Source organism: Pleurodeles waltl, chromosome 8, assembly GCF_031143425.1.
Source record: "Pleurodeles waltl isolate 20211129_DDA chromosome 8, aPleWal1.hap1.20221129, whole genome shotgun sequence".
NCBI lineage: Eukaryota > Metazoa > Chordata > Amphibia > Caudata > Salamandridae > Pleurodeles > Pleurodeles waltl.
This window is the reverse complement of record NC_090447.1, coordinates 420,959,074-420,981,718: the sequence shown is the minus strand read 5'-3', so window position 1 is coordinate 420,981,718 and position 22,645 is coordinate 420,959,074. Positions and strand designations below refer to the sequence as shown.

General features: G+C 46.8%; 1 protein-coding gene across 1 annotated transcript in view; it reads right to left on the bottom strand.

Annotated features, from left to right (window-relative positions):
- TUBGCP5 (tubulin gamma complex component 5) overlaps positions 1–21,523 on the bottom strand; it is a 326,919-nt gene extending 305,396 nt beyond the window's left edge. Inside the window, exon 1 of the mRNA XM_069204290.1 lies at positions 21,275–21,523. Coding sequence (XP_069060391.1) covers positions 21,275–21,414 — 140 coding nt within the window. The 5' untranslated portion in view covers positions 21,415–21,523. The remainder of the gene's footprint in view (positions 1–21,274) is intronic.
- Positions 21,524–22,645: the final 1,122 nt, after the last annotated feature.

Here is a 22,645-nt window from a genome sequence, read left to right as displayed (position 1 = left end):
CTGTACTTTGCCTAGGCCAGCAATGCGTTCTTAAACAAGACATTTCTTTTACTGTGCTTTTTTCAAAGCTGCAGTAAGATAGGTTGCCGGTAAACTTGGCAACGCTTTGTCTCTAGTGTTCATAGAAACATACACCTCCTTTTGTAGGGACATTCACAGAACATCAGCTGTTTTATTATAAAAACACTTCTCTGTCCCATACACGTTATAGGGAGATTCCAGCCAGATGACCACAACTGTATGCTGATTACTGAACTCTTCACTACAGCTGCTTCTGTAGACTACAGGCCTCTTGCTCAGGTTTGGGGGATGAGGTCTTCCCAGGGGAACCTGAAGGGCAGAACTAGAGCTTAACATGCAGTACTCTAATATAGCCTAGGTAGGAATTACTCTACTGATTCTAGTGACAACATGGTAGCGTTATTTTTATGCTTTACTCTCCTTGTCACAATGTTAATCCTGTCATGCTTCATCGTCCTGGTTATTGCAGTACATGCTTTATTATCTAAGATGCCGCTGCTTCATTAAAACCTTATTGAAACATATACTTCCACTGATTGTGCTTGTATATGTGAGACTAATGTAAATGAGAGAAATGGATGCAATCTGAGTGACCACAATATCCCTGAGGAGTCAATTGTGTTATGTGCTCGGCTGCCCAATCATCCCTGATATAGGGTAGAGATGAGGCACTGCTAGTTAGCTGCCGCAAAACCCGGATTAGGCCAACAGGTGTCACCTGTAGTGGGTTAGAATCAGGCCCCTACACCGCAGGCGATTCTGCCGCTCAAATCCAGTAGTCTCATTAGAATAATGAGAGCCTATGCGACAAAGGCAGGCCTGGCTGCAGGCTCGCACCCAGTATGACCGTGGCACCTCAGCAACTTCAGAGTGCTCTTTTAAACGCCCCCCCCCCCACCCGACCCCAAAGCTCCATCTGTCACCCCAGTGCAGAGGAATGCAGGGATGGGCATAGAGGCAAATCTGCCGCCACAGCTTGAGCAGAGAAGTGGAAGAGCAGTGTGTCAGTAAGGCACTAGGCCGCGAGTTCCTGAGCTGTGCGGAGGCAGCCGGCTTAAGGTTGGTGCAGCTTGTGCCCCTCAGTGGAGTCTGCATGCCACACACATATACCCGCTCACCTGGTCCAACTGGGCTGCCCTGTGTACCCTGCACAACTTCAATCTCATTTCCCCTTGCTGCTACCGTGTCCTCAGCATTATCCTCAGGACTGGTGCCTGTGCTGGAAACATCACACTCCAGCATACCTCCAGATGCCCGCATACATGAAAACGCCTGGGGGGACCTTCCTGGTTGGCACATTCTACACGGGCCATGTAGTTCTTTCCCTGACCCTCACCTGGAGGGGGTTTCCCCCCATTTGACTGTCTTGTCTGCTCTGACTACTGTCCGGTGGTCTAGCGGTCGGCCGGGTGGCACTCTACCACTATCCGAAGACTAGTGCCCAGAACCTAGCAGCCTTGTGACAAGAGCATGAGATTCAGGCTAAGCAGAGCTGGACCATGACCATAACCACCACACCTAGCTACTCAGTGATAGGTACTTGGCATGCCCACTGTAGGGCCTAAGCCTTAGAAATCATGGAAAATCTCTTGTAACCGGGCAAGGGCAAGCATCTAAGCTAGGGCGCGCTGCTTTCACAAACACAATCCGCAAGCCTCCTGCTGCATATCACGGCAATATGTGCTCTGGAAAAATCAGGGGTCCTATTGCAGATTCAAAATACAGGAGAAAAAGAGTACCCTAATTGAAAATGAGCTCAACTTCATTATCACCAAAAGCAGCTATTGGCTTCTAACAACCTATTATAGTGGAAAAGCCAGAAAGACCTCTCAGCGTAGAATCCAGTCCCTCACAACCCAAAATCACAAAAAAGTTTAATAACTTGAAGGCCTAATCGGGGATGACGAGGTAACGCCATTAAACTCCCCAAACTCTTCAAGGGCAAAGAATTAACTATCAGGTTTGATAAACCAACTGTAGGAGTAGGAGGCTGAACGACAAACACTAAGTACCACAAAGGTATTGAACAGTAAACCTGGGATGCTTTGTGTACCCTCCTGCAGACATAGTAACATGTGGAGGAGATGGACTGTTTGACTGGAAAGGGAAAAAATTATCAACTGCTCAGAAAAGCAAGTATCTCAAAAAGGAGTTGCAGAGCTCATCATCAATTTGCCTGACATATGTGAAAGAGTAGTAAAAACGGCCCACCCCTTAGCAGTGATAAAGTGCCTGAGAGCACAATTCAGAGCAATTTGACAGGGTCAAGCTGGCTAACCCTTCTTATAACTCCCCACCAATCCATGGAAGTGAAGAATTATCAAGCAAATAAAATGAATACTCAGATCAGCCTTCCTAACGACCTGGCTATGTATGTTTCCGGGATTGATGAGAAAATAGCCAATTTGAACAGTCTGATAAAAACAAGCACAATCAGAAGCATTCAGCATTGGGCAAAAGTGTAATTGCTCGCTAATCCTGGATAAACTGCTGATCCTTCCAGAGACTCTAACGCTGTGTCAGCAAAGGCAATCTCAAGGCATCTTAGTTGGAAATAATATCAATCAAAACAGACTCCCGGATAACACAGGTGGGCAACCCACGGAGAGTTGCAACACAGGGGATGCCCATGGTGAGGACCCACAAGCTCATATGAATTCTAAAGGGCCACTATACACTCGTCTCGGCCCGAATGAGCTGAGGGAGGAAATCAATTTTGATCCCTACTGGGAGCTCTTTACTGAAGGGGCAAATTCCAAAGCAATTCGTTTAGCAACTCCCAATTAAAATAATGGAAAGAAAAAGGAAAGGACTTAATAAAAATCAAAAAACTCCAATCTGCTAATCTGATAGAACAATATTCTATTTTTTTTAAACTGAAAGAAAGGGCCCCTTCCTCAACTCAGAACTGTAGGATGAAAGCACTACTGGGGATCGGGGCATCAATCCAGATAAGCTGTTGGATGTAACTAAAGTCAACTAGCCAGAGGGTCAGCAAAGTGGGGCAGGACTGGGGATATAATTATTCAATCATCTAGATGGCCCAATCACCCCAATTGCAATAACCAAACAAAACAATCTCTTTACTACACCCACAGGGAACATCCCGTTCTTTTGGTTTAACTAATGAACTGATGGTCGTAACAGCCATAAATAGAGCCAAGAGGGTCAGCTTAAAGCATCCAATGGATCCTCCTAAAAACACAATTCAAGAATCCGAGCTGCAGAAGTAAAAACATACAGCACAAGCCCGGCGATTTGTGGGTTCAAAGCTTTGGTCAAGCCTCCCTCTAAAAATTATACGTTGGAAATGGCCACTGTGGGAGTCTGTCTGGAGGTGCAAACAACAATATCTAAGGAACAGTGGTGCATCCTTCTTCACCCAGATTATACTTCTATAGGACCCTTTGATATCCTTAACAAGGAAATATATTAAAACTCATACATTTGATCCCCTCACTTGCTGGCGTCAGAACTAGGGATACAGACTCAAAAGAGTTTCTTGACCCCGGCCCAGGTCATCGGAATTAAACCACCCAAGTTATCTGGGGAACCACTGATGTAGCATTGAAAGTCTTAAAAGAAGCAAACACCTTCACAACATAGGGAATATGGCTCAATGTTCCATCAATTCTAGGCTGTCCTCTTCCCCTTGTTGAACTCAGGGAAAATTGTGAACAGTCTGGCCAGCCAAGAAGGGCATACTCGTTCCTAATGAATGCATGTAGTAAGTCACCAAGAACCAACAATAAAAAGGAAGGCGAGAATACCTCCAATTTCCAAACTTTGAATGGTGCAGAAAGAGGTTGGGGCTGATTATCTGAAGTTTTGATTAGAACTGGTAAGCAGCAATGAATCAAAGTCAACCAACAAAGTAAAGGACCCATTCTGGTTAAGACGATTCGGGTGTGCTCATGGAATATCAACAGCATAGTTAGTAAAATGGGTGTTCAAGGGGAAATTACATAACTTCAAACTTTCCATATGGTGTTACTTGAAGAAACAATGGCGGTTAACTCCATGCCAATACAGGACCTTTATTACTATTTTGTCTCTGTGACCAAAGCTCATAAATATGGGCACTGTAAAGGGGGCCCTTGTAATTTACATTTTACTTGCTCTCACAATGGAAAGCAAAAAGGTCGGAGCCTCTGGAGAAGGTCTTCAAGTTGTGGAACTGGCCTTGCCTCTTTTGGATGGGTCCACCATCACCATAGTGAATAGGAAAGCAAGAAATGATCCATCACACAGCCTGGTGGATGAAATTATAACAATACAAACTGAAAACCCCAGGCCCAACCTATTAGTCTCAGGGGACTTCAATATGAGGCTAATGGGCACACCAGAACCAAATGACATACTGTTGGCATAAGAAAAATGCTGGAATATCCTGCAGCAGGAAAAACGTTTTGGCACAAAACTTGCAAGAAAGGTCTGTCTCTGCTTGGCATCCTACAGCACCTGGGCTACAGTTGCTAAATGGTAATTTCATCCAGATAATCCACTGGCTTTCTCATGCCACTCCAAGACAGGAGTCTTGCTGATCCACTACACCCTGCTGTGTTTTCCTTTAATGCAATATGTTCACCGATTCAGGCTAGGTGATAGGCCAGACAGCGACCATCTGCCCCAGGAGTTAAGACTGACAGTTAGGATTGAAGTTCATGATATTTACACCAGCCCAGTAAAATCAACATGCAGCATTGATAATGAGTGGATAAAATGTATGTCTAACTCCCGGCAAGCTTTAGCTAACCAAATCAAAAAACTAGTGCAGGAGATAGCAAAAGAAGGATTAAATCGCTTAAGCAATTGGAAGGTCTCGGTCTCCAAACTCACAGGAAGACATGCTGCACCAGCAACTCATGGAAGGTGCAACATCAATAGAATCAGAACTCAACAGGCAACCAGGCACAGAGACATACTTTTCAAAGAACTAAAAAGAGACAAACTCTGAAGAACACCGAGAAGAGCCCCAAGCAATCGAGCTATAATTGCTGAACTTAGGAAATATAAGAACAGCCTAAAAAACAGAAGTCCGAATTGCAAGAAATCATAACAACTCCTTTTGGTTGACATTGCAATGGGACACCAAGAGGAAGAACTGATCCACTTTTCAGAAGACAGTAAGTAACATCAACAACTCTCTACCCAAAGCATTACACTCAAACATCCCAGAAAGCACCTGGGTTCATTACCTAATCGAACATTTTAACTTGGGGAACAACAACTGCACAAGTAATGAAAACCCCAACCCCATACACTCAGTGTTAAGAAAGCAGGAGCAAAAAACTCCGGCTAAGGACTATCAAAATAAAATCTTTGAAGCTTGAGGCCCCATACAGGAACTCAGCCCGTGGGGAGCATTCTGAATAACACTCTCTGAAATAAATCACTCAGCCCAGAAGGATCCGATAATGGAGAACTATTGATTAGCTCGAGCCATCCAAAGGCAAATATTTAAGGGCATCAAGAAGGAGCCTAAGGACCAATTGGGGGTTCCCCACGAGATTTTCAAGGAATATCCAGTGTTCTAGGGCATAACAACTTACTCCACTCTTTAATTACATCTTATGTAGTAATCACATCCCAATATCATGGAACGGGTCAATAATTTCACCAATATTCAAAACAGGAGACAAAGGTAAGCCTGGAAACTACAGATTGATTGCTTTAACAGACAATTAAGCCAAACTCTAACCTTGAGCTGGAAACAACACTACAATTACCCTAAATCAAAAGTGTTTCACCAGGAACACAGGAACAATAACCAACATCATGGCACTCTCCCTACTATCTGATTTAGTGGTGCTGTACAAGCATTCAATCGATTTCTGCTTTATAGACTACAAAGTTGCTATCAACAGGGTTGATTGCACAAAATTATGGCACAAAATGGTCAACCGGAACAACCCATACAGCCTGCTAAAGGCATTACAGATGTTTTATACTGAAACATAGACCCAGATCATGCTGATTGATAGAAAAAACACAAGGTCTAAAGCAGGGATGTTTGCTTGTTCCAACCCTTTTCAATTTGTTTCTTTCTGATCTTCCATTCGCCCCAGGCAAGATCAACAGCCACACCCCAATTCTGGGAGGGACTCAACTTTCCAGCTTAGTCTACATTGATGATCTAGTGTTAGTCAGAAGGGCGAAAGTAGGCTTAAAACGGATTTTGGAGGCAACCCTAAGCCTGCTCTGAGAGTAATGGGCTTACAATAAATATGAAAAAGAACAAAATCCTAACCATTAACAAACAAAATCCATACCTGGCACCTGTGGAGAGACCAGCTAGAATCCAACAATGACTATAAGTACCTCAGAGTGCTCTTCAATGCCAATGGAAGATTTATCAATCAAATGGAAGCTATCAAGAGGAAGGGCAATGCCCTTGCAGTAGCTTTGGGAGCCTTGTGCATGAAACTGAAGGGTCCAAGCCTAACCCCATTATTACAAGTTGCTCAAGTAAAGCTCCTTCCCAGTTTGACCTACGGGAGCAAGGTCAAGATATCACATTTTGGGGAAAACAATAACAAAAATCTTTGGAAGTTTTTTCAAACTACCATCATATTGGTCCCCTGACTGGATCAGATTGGGATTTGGCCTTGTAAAGCAACCCTTGGTCCAGCAGGCAGCCTTTGTGAACTGCTGCTACAATTTCAAAGCAGCCAGTAAGTCATCTCTGCCTTGGAATATAAGGAAGGGCTTGATCTCCAGCAAGAGAGTACTTAACTGCAGCCATAACCAATTCAGGCCTCTATTCATCCTGGGATTTAGCATTAAGCAGAGCTGAATTCAAAAGAATATCAAAATTAAGCACTAAAACTCTGTAATTCCTGGGGAAAAAATCTGCACTTGCCAGGCGCAGTCACAGATAGCTAACCCGTAATAAATATATGAGGCTTAAGCCCAGGTCCATCTAGGAAAGCTTACAATAATTTGATTAAAAAAAAGATACATGGCAGTCCTGCTTGTACTGGAGCATGCCCCGCCCCTCCCAAATGGAGGAGAATAGCATGGCAGGGCAATTGCAGGTTATGCGGCCAGGGGGATCACAATCATTGTCCATGTGCTGTGTTTATCCAAAGCCGTCCTGGTAGATCGATGGGCAATGCTAAGAAGGAAATTCAATGTTTGAGCGATCAGGGCTTATTGAGGGGTAGTTGCAATCCAGATGATTCTCCAACGAATTGTGCAGTGGTAGAATATCCTTAGATGGTAGAGAGGAAGGTGTTGGCACGAGAACCAAAGGTGCTGGCTCTGTAAGATCGAAGCTCCCACTAGGAGTTAAGCATGCAGCATGTTGCACTTTTAGAAATCTCGTCCAGATTCCAAAATAACAGACCAGGCGCAAAATTATCATACGTTGTAAATATGGCATGGCTCTTTCTATTGATACTGATGGGTCACGCCAGGTGGTCAATGCACTGAAATACTTCATTACTATGAATTAAACGTGGCAAATATTGCTACTACAAAAGAGGAAATTTACATTTTTCCATCTGACCAGCCAAGGGCAAGGTCTTGTGACATTGTGTTAACAGAGACATAATTGTTAAGTCTCTCAGACATTAAGTGCTGCACTTATTAGAAGGTATGAGCTCTGGAGTAGAGTATGCATCTGAATAGTCTGCACCAGAAGGAATGTAGACACAAATCCACTTTCATCATTGTATTATTGGCTGTGCCAGGTGGGCATATTGCACTAAAATACCTTATGACTACTGAACTGTATAATGTTAGCATTGTCACTTTTATGGAGAACCTTTTTTCCACCAACCTTAGCAAGGCATAATAGAGGGGGCGTGGCTTGGCCACCGGGCAAGATGGGCGTCACATTGTGAGGCTCTGCCGGGGCCGAGCAATTTATGCGATATAACTTATCCTGCAGGCGGCGGTGAAGGGAGCGGACCCCTGAGACTCCCCCCTGGGGACCCCAACGACGCTACGCGAGCCGGGTTTGGCTGCTGCGGGCGTCCGGGAGCTGGATTCGTGTTGAGGGGCCTGGCGCCGGCGGTCGCCCGCGCGCGCTGACTCCTGCAGTGCGTGCAGAGAGGAGAGACGCTGCGGCTTTTCCCGGCCGAGGGGAGAGGAGACGGGAGTGCGGGGGAGCCCGATCGGCGGCTGCTTCGGGCCGCGGCTCCCCCCCCCCTTCTTTCGCTGTTTGCTTCTGGTGTGCGCGGCGGCTGGGGACACCGGCCCCCTGGGCCTCTTCCGACCCTCAACTAGGGAGTTCTTCCGGGCTTTCCGATTCCCGGGCCCCCGGCAGGAGCGCGCTGGGCCCGGTCGATAATAGGTGCTCTCGGAGCGCGCTGAGACTGGAGGAGGCGAGGGCCTGAACTCGGGGCCCTGGTGGAGAGACGACCTGGGGGGACCTCGGTTTGGCCCCCGGTTGCCTCCATACGAACATTACTGGTGCCATGCGGACTGCATCGGGAGCCCTGCACTGCCTTGGCAGCACAGAACCAGGTGAAGGGCGATGCGAGAGGTGAGGCGGGGGACGGAGGCCCTGGCTGGTACGGCAGCGTGCTCCCGAGTTCTCCCCTGGCTCGTGGGGCTTAAACATCCTGGTTTTGGAATCTGGTGCCCGGCTGGCCTCCCTCCCCCTTTCCTCCTGTGCTGTGTGGAACTCCCTGCTGCTGGTGGGGTTTGTGGAACCCCTATACTGGAAACGGATTTGACCTGGGAGGCGGAGAGACTGTTAAGTGCGCCTGGGGGCCGCCTGGTGGCCTGGTGAAGAGAACGAAGTTGCTGGCCGGGTGATTTTTCGGAGACAGAGACCCGCAGTCTTGGTTAGGTCCACTTGGACTGGCGCTAGTTGCATTATTCGTGAAGTATTGCAAGATGGGCAAGGCAGATAAGCGACAGGCTAAACTCTCCTTCTCTGGAGGAGAAAAACGCGGTGCCCCTCCCGCCTCCCAGCCTGGAGACGCAGACGCCAAAGGGGAGTCTCCAGAGATGTCTGTGAGATCTATGTTCATGGAACTTAAGACCAGCTTGGCAGGTATAGACGCTGGACCATGTATCGGAGCGGCTTGACCGCATCAGAGCCCGGGTGGATGACCACGATGCCAGGTTTGAGACTTTGGAGACTCGCACATCTGAGGTAGAGGATGCGCGCAGTGGTGATAGAGAACAGATTGCGCAGATGGAGCGTCTCCTGGAGGTGATACGAAACAAAAATGAGGACCTGGAGGCCCGGTCCCGACGCAACAACATCCATATCGTGGGGCTGCCGGAGGCAACCGACATGGGCCGCATGGAGGACTTCGTCGAGAATATGTTACAAGAGCTGTTTGCTGGCGAGCTCTCTCGGCTGTTGGTGATTGAGAGGGCACATCGTTCCTTGGGCCCTCGCCCCCCTCCTGGCACTCCTCCACGCCCAATTATTGCACGACTATTGAATTATAGGGACCGAGATACTGTGCTCCGGTTAGCTAGGGAGAAAAGACCTCTAGTATATAAGAACTCCGAAATTAACTTTTTCCCCGATTATACCCCAGGTGTACAGGCCCAGAGGCGGGCTTTCCTATCGACAAAGCGCCTGCTCAGCCGGGCTGGAGTTGGGTTTGCCCTGTTATACCCAGCTAAACTGAGGGTGCGACATGAAGGCAAAGTGCTGTACTTCTCGGATCCAAAGCAGGCGACTAAGTTCGCTAGACGATTACCCAAGCAGTCGGGGGCGGGGGGAGTGGGCGCTGAGGACACCTCTCTTAGTGACAATGATTAAGTGTCATGTGCGGGACACCATTACGTCTGAAGCTGTGGGGGCGTGTGGGTCCGCTCCGCGATCTGGCCCCTGATGTGTAGCTGTTGCTTGGCCCGTGGCCCCTCTCCCTAGAACATCTGGGTGGAGAGTCGATTGGCAGGCTTCTGCCCCCACGGATGAGTCTGGTTGCTACCTGTTTTATGTTTGCAGTGTGGGCTTTGGGGTTGGTTGGGTGGGTCACTACGAGGGTCCGATTGGGGGGCGTGGGTGGTGGGAGGATGGGGCTAATTGGGGAATGTTTCAGGTTCCCTTTTTGTTAAGTTCTTGGCAGGTGGAGAGCTGTGTTCATGCGCAGTGTTGTATGACTGCGGTTCTGGATGGGGGATGATGTTATCTCTGCTGTGAGATGCTTGACATGGAATGTGCGGGGACTTAATGATAATCGAAAGGCCCGGCTGGTGATGGCTTATGTTAAGCGTCATGGTATTGACATCTGTAGGATACAAGAAACGCATTTGATGGCATCGACGGTTGGCAGGCTGAAAGCTGGCTGGGTCGGGGAGGCTCACTATTCTACATACTCTAGCTACGCTCGTGGGGTTGCAATCATTATCCGTAAGGGGTTGCAGTGGCGTACGCGCGAAATTATTTCTGACCCCAATGGCGGATACGTAATACTGAGTGGAGTGTTGTTGGACAGGGCTTGCCAGCTAGTGGCTGTGTACGGTGACCCGGAGTTTTTCCTGGAGGTATGGCGCCTAGTGGAGTCGCTGGGAGCTGGAGCTGTGATCTGGGGCGGTGATTTTAATGTAATCCTAGATGCTTGGCTGGACCGAGAGAGTGCGGCTAGAATGCAACATGTTTCTTCAGCGAGATCTTTGACAGCAGTAATGGATAGTGGTGCGCTGGTGGATCTGTGGAGGCAGAGACATATAGGAGTGCGTGAGGGCACCTGCTTGAATTACTTCCATAGCAGTTGGTCTCGTATTGATCGATGGCTGGGCACTAGAGATGTGGAGGCTTGGACTAGAGCAATAGACCATCTTCCCCGTACGCTGTCAGACCACTCACCGGTGTTATTAGACCTGGCGATACCTAGTGAGTTACAACCGATGGTGATGTGGCGGCTGCCCAGCGGTGCTCTCCGGGACGACATCTTCCGAGAGGAAGTACGGGAGGCTGTTCGGTTATTTTTTGAGGAGAAACGAGTTTCGGTGGACTCCCCCGGCACTGTATGGGAGGCATTTAAAGTGGTTATCCGTGGGATGTGTCTTGCAAAGCAGCATGGGATAGTGAAAGCTTTAAGGCGGGAGATGGCTGATATCGAAAGGAGGCTTGGCGATCTGGAACGGCGCTTAGAGGTGACATGGTCAAGCGAGGTACTTGCCGAAATCAGGCGTGAGGTGTCCCTATATGAGGAGGCCTCTCTAAGAGAGGTATGTTTCCTTGGGAGACACGCACAGGCTCGCAGGTATGGTGAGGGTGAGAGAGCCGGGAGGGCACTAGCGGGATTATTGTGTAGCCCCTGGGCCAGTAATTACGTTACTGAGGCGATAGATACTGAGGGCGGCAGGGTGACCGGATCGGGAGGCGTGATGCAGGTATTTACAGAATATTTCTCGCAGCTATATGTGCCACCGGTGGGTCTTAGGGAGGCAGATATGAAGGAGTATTTTGAGAACATTGCGCTAGTATGGTTTGAGGAGGCACACAGGATGTATCTGGATATGCCGTTCACAGTAGAGGAGGTGGCGGCGGCGATTCGAAGCCTACCCGGAGATAAGTCTCCGGGCACTGACGGTTTAACCCCTGCTTTTTATAAAGAATATGTGGACATCCTTGCTCCCTATTTGTTGGAGGTGTATGAGGAGTCTCTGGCGACTGGGTCACTCCCGATCTCCCTCCGGGAGGCTTTAATAATAACTGTTTTGAAGCCTGGGAAGGACCCGACACGATGCGATTCGTATCGCCCACTTTCCATGATAAACATTAATAACAAGATTCTTGCAAAAATGATAGCGACTCGACTACAGCCACTACTCTCTAGAATGGTGCTTCCGGATCAATCAGGCTTTATCCCTGGGAGATCCACGAGCCATAATCTGCGTACTTTCTTTGCGGTGCTGGGATCATTAGAGACAGACGATGATGTAGCTGCCGTGTTTCTTGATGCAGCTAAGGCCTTTGATTCCCTGGCTTGGGAATATATGTTTGCGCTTCGGAACCGAGTGGGTCTCAGCGCGCGTTTTGTGAACTGGATCAGGTTGCTGTATACCCTGCCCACTGCCAGGTTGCGCCTTAACGGAGGTGTATCGGACACATTCCCCGAATGCTGGAAGCACGCTGAAGTCAACGCCCTACTAAAGAAACCTACGGCTGACCCAAGCGACCTGAAAAACTTCCGCCCCATCTCTCTTCTACCTTTCCCAGCCAAGGTAATAGAAAAGACCGTCAACAAACAGCTGACCACCTTCCTGGAAGACAACAACCTGCTCGACCCTTCACAAACCGGATTCCGAACCAACCACAGCACGGAAACCGCCCTCATCTCAGTCACAGACGACATCAGAACCCTGATGGACAACAGTGAAACAGTCGCCCTCATTCTCCTCGACCTCTCGGCTGCCTTTGACACCGTCTGTCACCGCACCCTAATCACCCGCCTACGCTCCACCGGGATCCAAGGCCAGGCCCTGGACTGGATCGCCTCCTTCCTCGCTAACCGCTCCCAAAGAGTTTACCTCCCTCCGTTTCGCTCAGAACCCACCAAGATCATCTGCGGCGTACCTCAAGGCTCATCGCTCAGCCCGACACTCTTCAATGTCTACATGAGCCCCCTCGCCGACATCGTACGCAAGCACGACATCATCATCACCTCCTACGCCGACGACACCCAACTTGTACTCTCCCTCACCAAGGACCCCGCCAGCGCCAAGACCAACCTACAAGAGGGTATGAAGGACGTCGCAGATTGGATGAGGCTCAGCCGCCTAAAGCTGAACTCTGAAAAAACGGAAGTCCTCATCCTCGGCAACACCCCGTCCGCCTGGGACGACTCCTGGTGGCCCACGGCCCTCGGCACCGCACCGACCCCCGCAGACCACGCCCGCAACCTCGGCTTCATCTTGGACCCTCTTCTCACCATGACCAAGCAAGTCAACGCCGTGTCCTCCGCCTGCTTCCTCACTCTCCGCATGCTCCGTAAGATCTTCCGCTGGATCCCCGCCGACACCAGAAAAACCGTGACCCACGCCCTCGTCACGAGCCGCCTGGACTACGGCAACACCCTCTACGCCGGGACCACAGCCAAACTCCAAAACCGCCTGCAACGCATCCAAAACGCCTCAGCCCGCCTCATCCTCGACGTACCCCGCAACAGCCACATCTCCGCACACCTGAGACACCTGCATTGGCTCCCAGTCAGCAAAAGGATCACCTTCCGTCTTCTCACCCACGCACACAAAGCCCTCCACAACAAGGGACCGGAATACCTCAACAGACACCTCAGCTTCTACGTCCCCACCCGCCCCCTCCGCTCCGCTGGCCTCGCACTTGCTGCCGTCCCTCGCACCCGCCGCTCCACGGCGGGTGGGAGATCTTTCTCCTTCCTGGCGGCCAAGACCTGGAACTCCCTCCCCACCAGCCTCAGGACCACCCAGGACCACTCCGCTTTCCGGAGACTCCTAAAGACTTGGCTGTTCGAGCAGCGATAACCCCCCCTTTCCCCCCTAGCGCCTTGAGACCCGCACGGGTGAGTAGCGCGCTTTATAAATGTTAATGATTTGATTTGATTCCTGGTCTCACGGGGTACGCGACAGGGCTGCCCGCTGTCTCCGCTTCTTTTCGCGGCTGCGATGGAGCCTCTGGCGGCGGGACTGCGACAGAAATATAGCAATAGTGGCTTACAGTTCCGGCAACGCCCTGTCTTGATATCTTTATATGCAGATGATATGGCGATATACGTGCGAAACCCCGGGCAGAAATTAGACATCTTATAAGATGAAATTGTTCGCTTCGGGAATTTTTCTGGGGTCACTATTAATTGGTTGAAATCAATGATCCTGCCACTAACTCCTAGCGTGGAGAGATTTGACTCGCGATACCCTTTGGTTTGGGCAGATGGACCGGTGCGTTATCTGGGCATACACCTGTGCTGCGACGCGTAATCGCTTCGGCTTGCTAATTATGGGACAGCGCTGACATGGCTAGAGGAAAAGGTGGAGGTCTGGAAAGCTTTGCCACTTTCGCTGACTGGTCGCATTGCTATTGCCAAGATGGTGGTACTCCCTAAATTTTTGTATTTATTCGTGAATCTTCCCCTTCCACTTACTAGGGCCTATTTCCGGCGCCTGAGATCTGCGCTTGTTCGGCTGGCGGGGCGACAGTCCTGCATCGCTTGGGAGAAATTGACGCTGCCATTTGAGCGGGGCGGATTGGCAGCCCCAGACCTGGAGTTATATTATCACTGTGCACAGGCGCATTTTGCGTACTATTGGCTGAATCCGACCCGTTATATGCCACACCTTGCACCGGAGAGTGATTCTGTCTGGCCTGACGGCTTGGTATGCGCGCTCGGTGGGCGGGTTCCCCCCCGTTCTAGAGGAGTTGACACAGTCTCCTGCACTGCGGGAGCATGGACAGCGTTGATGCAGCGGGCTGGGATATCTGCACCCTTTGCTCCTTTGCTGCATGTTATGGCAGTGGCTGATGCCCAGATGTTTCATGATGGAGGGGTGCACGGGTTTCTACGAGACGCTGGCTTGACGGTGCTGGGAGACTGGCTAGTGGACGGTCGGCTGTTGGATATTCCCGATGCACTCTCGGACTGCGATGGCACCTCGTTGCAACGTTTTTGTGCTCTCCGAGTCCGCGCTTTGCTGCGAGATCGATTTTTTGAAGTGCCGGATGCTCCCTTGGAGTTTCGTGCTCTGGAGGCACTTTGTAGCACGAGATCCCCCTCCAAGCTGATAATTAAGCTGTATAATGCTGTGCAGGAGCAGGGGAGTGGCCTTGTGGTGTCCTCTAGGACTGCATGGGAGAGAGATGTGGGGGAGCCTATCCCGGAGGCAATGTGGCATAGCTGTTGTGCTCATATGAGGACACTGTCCCCAAATTATATGCCTGCTGCATTTTAAGTTTCTGCACCGACTATATTATACGCCCAAGAAACTACATTCCATGGGGCTGCTAGCGGATACATGCTGCGCTCGTTGCGGGGCTCGGGACGTGGGCTTCTTTCACCTGGCATGGGAGTGTGCGAAAGTGTATAAGTTTTGGGAGGAGATAAGACGGTCGATTGTTGAAATGATAGAGGTGGAGGTACCCCTCTCCCCTAAGATAGCACTGTTGGTATACATGGACGAGGTTCAGGGCCCGCATAGACACTTGGTGGGCCTTCTCATGCTGCTGGCTAAGCGTAGAGTCGCAATGTGCTGGGGCCGGGGGAGAGCCCCCCGTAGGTCTGATTGGTTACGAGATGCTGCTTTTTGTCATGATCAGCTGTTAGTATTCTGGGAACTTATGCCAGAGGGATCCCGCCCCAAAGATATCTGGGCCCCTCTAAATGAATATCTGGCCACAGACTGAGGGTGCTGTGTGACTGATGTCTCCCATTTGCGCGTTTCATTCCCCCTCGGATCATGCGAGTTACCTTGTTGTATGATAATCCTGCGCGATGTGACTGTGTGCTCCACCTGCCTGTTTTTAGAGGTTTTTGCAACTGTTATTTTTTGCAGTTCTTCCTGCTCGACGATGTCAGATTAATACCATTGGGTGTGTCTGTCCTTGTCCTACGCTGGGGCGGCGGACTTCTGCGCTCCTCCGGTGTGGAGGCTCTTTTTTGGAACAGATCCCTTGATATCAGCATATAGAGAGAGATACTGGCAGAGACCCGCCTGTGATTTGGGATACCACAGTAGTTATATGATTTGTAATGGTTCTCATATATCCTTATCCTCTCGTCGAGAGATCTGCTGTATTAATGTATGTTTCTTTGGTTTCTGTTTAAATGAATCAAATAAAATAAAATAAAAAATTTTAAAAAGGCATAATAGAGTATTCCTAAGTTCTTAATACACATCTCAGATGGCATTGTTCTGGGAAACATTTTAGCACTGTATTAGAGGTTTTTGTGAGATGTTTGCATTAAGTAACATAGCAACGATTTTTATGGGTCAAGCAAATAAACAGATAATTCATTCATGTGTTCAAACAATACACTATACAGTAAATTGGGCTAACTTCACTTGTCAGCTCAACCCACAGACTATTTAAGAAGGATTGGAATAAGTTTCATGGTTTAATGCACACACAACCTAAAATTGGTTCAAACAGGTTAATCTCATCCATAACTCTACAAATCCAATTTGACAGGGATCGCTGCAGAAATAAACACAAAACACCAAGACTAATTTTTTCTCTGTCATTACTAGATCACTGGTCTGGAACACTGTCAACTGTAATGGAAGCAGACTGGATGAGTTAAACCCTCCTGACGGTGCTCATGCAACACTACTTTCTAAACAAAACAGAACAGTCAACGGAGACACTCTTAGAGAAACCTATTGTCAAACCACCCAGAATAGTCACACAAAGAAGGCAAAGATCTGTGCATGTGGTGGTCATCCTTAAAGATAGTTCATCCCAGCAGGTCGTTCCCTCATCTAGTACAATAATCAAAGCTGGAATCTTTAAACCATAAACATATTGGGATGGCCGTAGTATGCACCATTGAGGTGGGTCACTGTCCTCCCTCATTCCTATATTTTATCTTCTTAGACACCCAAGAATCACAATGTGAAGGACCTAATTTGAAATATATTTTGGTTTGTGTCTATTAGGAGCACCCCTGCTGTGATTTTACTAAATTAATCGGTGAGTATTAAGGCAAAATTAAGGCTACCACATAAATTGTTATTTTTATTGCTTTGAAATAACATGCCTTTACTTTCATTATTGTGCAATAAAGTGCATTTAATGTATTGTGTGTTTAGAAAGTATGCTTCTAGTTCACATATTCACACATTTTAATTAATTTGAACAGCCGATGCTAAATAAATACTTTGGGTAATATAATTTATCTGTTCACAGATGCCCCGTCCCTCCCAGCCCCCACAGGCATTTTTTCAGCATTTTCTCTCAGTGGAGAATCTCCCAAGCCCTCCGAGCAGGAGTCTATGAGTGTGATTGAAGCCTGCAGTACTACAGCCAAAGCTGTTCCTGATATTTGTGCCTTTCAGCCATGGTTGTTCCTTTTCATGTTGCACTGCAGCCGCATTGTGGGCAGTAATTGGATGTTGGAGGTTGTAACTGGGCAGCACAGAATGGCCATCTGGCAAATGACAGCTGCTCCTGGCTATGTGATGGCTCCATCCCTGACATGACTGCAGCCCAGTCTAAATAGATGTAATAACTAAAACAGACGTGTACTTCCTCTATCACCTTTTTGTTATTTTACTAATCCTAGTTTTAATTTTGCTTTTTTGTTTTTTTTTTAAACTTTGTTGATGTTGTTAACTATGATATCATTAGATTCAAAAGTCAAATGACATTACGCCCTGGTAATGCTACCAGGGGTGATGATATGTGATGTCACTTCCTATGATGTTGTCAAAGGTCATACGATGTCACTTCCACTATGCTTGGCATTTTGGCAGATCGACGGCAATGTTCAAACACTATTGTTTAGAATAGTAATTACAAATGGTCCAGATGTGGCCACTACTCTTTACACTCTGCAGAGAGGCCAAAGAATGAATGAGCATGAACACCTTTATAAAACGAACTGACAGGAACAGTGCAATACTTGCAGACTCAAGACTAAACTCCAAAGCTCTCAATAGTGCACCAACATGAACGTCCATTCATAACTGACCCAGACCCTACAAGCAACTAAGAATACAGTACACAAGAGTCCTATATTGCATGAAAAAACTGCAGAACAAGACATTAGAAAAATACAAATAGTCCAACGAAATTTAAAAAAAAAAAAAAAAATTAAGCAAACAGAAACTGCATCAATGACACGGATTACCTTCAAAGTTTTTACAGTCATCTTAACAAATCAATCACTATTTTCACCTTTTCAAGTTAGGGATATAAATATAAGAGACTGGCAGAGATCCGTTTCAAATTCAATTTTTAATGACTATCTACTCTGACACCTGCCATAATCCTACTGACTTAAAACCCTGATTCCACAAATGCTTCCCTATGTGACCAGCAGAGCCACACAATGTCTGGGAGTCCAGCCATGCCCACCTGAAGCTGTGTCTTGTGCTCCACACCAAGAGTTCCTCCAGGAGAAGACACTGAAAATATTCCAAAATAAAACCTTGTACCGTCTCTAGCTGCTCATTTTTCATGTGTTTACCTGGAAACGATTAAGTATGAAAACCAGGGCTCAAAAAATATATTCGATCACTCGCTATGGTGAGTCATTTTTTATGAGGTCAAGCTTTTTTTTTTTTAGAACCTACTCGCACCATCTGTTGAGTGGGCAAAGAACAGGTGTTCTGTTCAGACAGAAACTGAATTAGCAATTAAGATTCCTTTAAATCTTATTGTTGTCACATTTGAACTGGGTTCAGAGACAGAAGTCAAAAGTCAGTTTGTCTTCTTTGAATGCAAATATTTTTCCTTGTTGCCGCAGAGTTCCAGGATTTAGTAAGGTGAACTGTCTGATCTGTGTGAAATGAAAGGCTGTGGGTATCAGGTCTTTCCTAGCACACATTTATATAACTAAGTCAACTTACCAAACATTTAAAAATATATTTCAGTAGCTGTAAAAGACCATTTTTTTGTACTTGTGTGCTGAAAAAATATTTTACTAGGATGAAGAAAAAAAAGTCAGAACACTTCACTTGGTGATGTGCAAATGATAAATATTTTTTCTGAAACCTAATTTTCTCAGATTATTGTTAATACACTATATAGTTTTATCAGCCAAACTGCACATTCTTAGGAATGTTTTTGGACATTTCTTGCAAATTTACTGTCTGTAAATGACAGTGTGCTACCACATCATGCTTTAGTTATATTTTTAATAAAAATTAGTGTTTAAACAAACTGAGAAACACTCCTGCTAAGATGGCAAAGCTATTAGTACCTATATGTGGGCTATATTTATTATACATGGAGCAAACGTTTAGTGTATTCAATCAAACAGATGCCTTTTTTCTTTTTTTTACAGCAGAACTGCTGAACTTGCATATTTGCAGGTGCACTAATATGTGAGAATGAAGAAAAAGGCAACTGTAAAATACAATATTTGCACAGGATCACACAATTTGAGAGCAGTTTCCCAGTCAAGTACATTACAGTTAGGTCGAGTAGATTGTTCAAGCTACTCGACTTGCAGGTCTAGTAACATTTTTATGATTTTTCGAGGCCTGATTAAAACAACTGGTTCCTTTCAACTATGGTGTCCCTACCATTTAGCTCCAGAAAACAGCCATCGACTTTGGAACCTGTGGACTCTGCTTCTAAACCCCACCTTGGCACATTGCTCAACATAATGAGATACTGTGCAAATCACTTAGGGGCATTTTTATACTCCGTTTGCGCCGGAATTGCATCGTTTTTTTTTACGCAATTCCGATGCAAAACTAACTCCATATTTATACTTTGGCGTTAGACGCGTCTAGCGCCAAAGTCCATGGAGTTTGCGTCATTTTTTAGTGTGGACACCTACTTTGCGTTAATGAGATGCAAGGTAGGCGTCCCCGTCTAAAAAATTGACTCCGAGGCATGTGCGCCGTATTTACACTCCCGGGCAAAATTCACGCCCAGGAGTGGGCGGGTCAAAAAAAATGACGTACGGCCGCTTTTGCGCCGTTTTTTAGCGCCTGGAAAAGGCAGGCGTTAAGGGACCTGTGGGCTCTGAAGGAGCCCAGAGGTGCCCTCCCATGCCCCCAGGGACACCCCCTGTCACCCTTGCCCACCCCAGGAGGACACCCAAGGCTGGAGGGACCCATCCCAGGGACATTAAGGTAAGTCTTTTTTTTTTTTTTTTTTTGTGGCATAGGGGGGCCTGATTTGTGCCCGCCTACATGCCACTATGCCCAATGACCATCCCCAGGGGACAGAAGTCCCCTGGGCATGGCCATTGGGCAAGGGGGCATGACTCCTGTCTTTGCTAAGACAGGAGTCATTTCTATGGGGGTTGGGAGTTGGAAAAAATGGCGCAAATCGGGTTGAGGCGAAAAATTTGCCTCAACCTGACTTGCCCCATTTTTTGGCGCCCAAGCTCCATATCCCCCTACGCCGGCGCTGCCTGGTGTACATCGTTTTTTTCCACGCACACCAGGCAGCGCCGGCGGCTAACGCTGGCTAACGTCATTGATTAAATACGGCGCCCGCATGGCGCTTCAGAATGGCGTTAGCAAGCGCTAATTTTTTTGACGCAAAACTGCGTTAGCGCAGTTTTGCGTCAAAAAGTATAAATATGGCCCTTAATCTCCCTACACCTAAATGTGTGAATTTGTGAAATCCCCACTTGATGCATGCAATTTTGTAAATTGCTCCCCAAGTAACGTATAGCGCTCTGTTGCCTTCTAGTTGGGTTTGTGCAATAGAATTACTAAGACATACATTGATACACTTTTTCAGCCCTTCTTGTTTTAAGAGAACACCTCAGCTACTAACTAGCTCCCCTGTGCCCTAAGTCATTACACTTAATACAGGCTCCAGAAGCTATTTTAAAACTGGATACAGGATGGAGATCACCCCCAGTGAAATACGCTGCCTTGCACCCCGCAATTTGCTGACACCATACTTCGGGCCTAGTTTTCAGGAGGCAGAGTTTTTTTTTTTTAAATGCTTAGTTGGCGGGTAGACTGTGCTCCTCCAAGCTCAATCCATAATGACAAAACCACCTTTCTTCTGCCAAACCTCTACCACAAAATCGTACGCTCCAGAGTATTTGTTTCCATTTCCAGCCCCCCTTACATTCCACAAATGAGGTTGATTTCAGAACTTCTTATAAGGGTACAATCCAGAAACTTGAGGGATTTTGTGTCAGTTTTACTGGCCCTGCTATCCTATACCCAAAAAACAGTTCATCGTTTACATACTAGATTTTTTCAGGGAAAAATAATACAATCTCAATGTATCAAGACCAAAACGTATATATCACAACAAATTATGTTCTTATTTTCACATTTTAATAAAACTTTAAAAGACGCAGCTGCCAAAATACATTCTGATGTCTGTAATACATCACCAAAAACATAAAAGTCAACTGTCCTCCCTAAAAAATTGTAGTGTACTCTAGAAGTGCACAGTTGATTTTTTCTTATCCCAACAGAGATACACAAAAGCTTCCCAAAGAAGTGAAATGTCACACGTAAAACCACTGCATACATGAAATCGTCATACATTAGCACACTGGAAACTACCTATAAACACTTGCGGACTATGCATCACTCAAGAGCTACGCCCTCTGTTTGTTCACGTTAGAGACACCTACACGTCCTGATGATGCTTTTTGAAGGACTATAATTCTGCGTTCCTGGTGACAGCTGTCAGACATGCGTTACAGACCTGAAGTGTGACCAGGCGAACTGTAAGGCGCGTTTGTAGTTCTCGTCGTCCGAAGACTCTTCACTTAGTCCGCACACTTTCTCCACGAGCGCCCGGACGTCCTTATCCTGCTCCTTCTCGAAATCCGTCCAGTGCGCCATGACTGGGGGCTCGAAGCGCTCAACGCCTTCACCAAGGTAACCAGGGGACCGGCAACCAGCTATAGCCCGCCATCACCCTAAGCGTGGACAGACACTCCCCCAAGGAAGACCCCGCCCACCCGACAGCCTCGGCGACTGCCCAGTGTGGTGAAAGCTCCGCCCAAACATTTGTTGACCATAGACATAGAAGAAGGATTAAGAAACAAGCGGAAAAGGCCTAAAACGATCAAGGAAAACTCCCGAGATATATTCTATGGATTCTTTTGGAGGCCATCTTGCAAAGGTTTAAATGATTTCAAGCTAAAAGTAAACCCGTGTCTTTTTCCTCTACTGCATGGGTTATCATTTTGCTTATTATAAAGCAGTGTTTCTACTTTTTTGTAGTTTCCTATTGCGCGAACTCGACGGTATTGGAGCCCTTTACATGAGCACCAGTGACATAACATTCACATCTGTTTAAGCACAGGGTGATTCGTGATTTGGCTAGCTTCACAGGATGTTGACCCATCGCTGAGAATCTAACATGGTTCTCTCATTCCCAAACTCAGCAGCTATGGGCCCCTAAGCCACATCCTCTATCACAGCTTCTCTGTATCAAAGTATTTGTGTGGTAATTTAAAAAATGTATTGATAGCCAGTGCATCATTCAAACATAATATACATTGAATGAAAGTAAGATGCGAAGTACTGCTAAGCTTTTGGCTATATTGGTTGACCATTTCAATATGTTGCTGAACGGTTTAGTCTACATGTGATTGGTTATAAGTAATTAAGTTTCTTTCAAGTTATGTCAATATACCATTTTTACTGCTCAGTGTTTCATGGACGATCAATGGAATGGGCAGAATAAAAAACAACCCAATGCCAACTTTTTCAGTGATTGTTTTATTATTTTCCGATTTGTGAAGCTCATTTCAATGCCAAGAAGTAAATAACACAACCATAATACATGTATGTGATCAAATATCCAGTATCATACACAGAATGAGAGAACAAGCTATGACAGTCATGAAATGCTGCTTAGAGAGGTATAGAGAAAGTCTTGCTGTTATGACCTTTTCAGACCTAAGTTGGTTACCCCTAGTTTAAGCTTCATTTTATATTTAATATTTTATGCTTTTTAGCAGCACTGCTTTTAGCAAGGGCATTTACACAAATTTCTTGCATGATGTCCTTCTAGAAGTATGTGAAACGAGTGGCTTGTTTAGTTTGCTTTTGCACAGCATGTAAT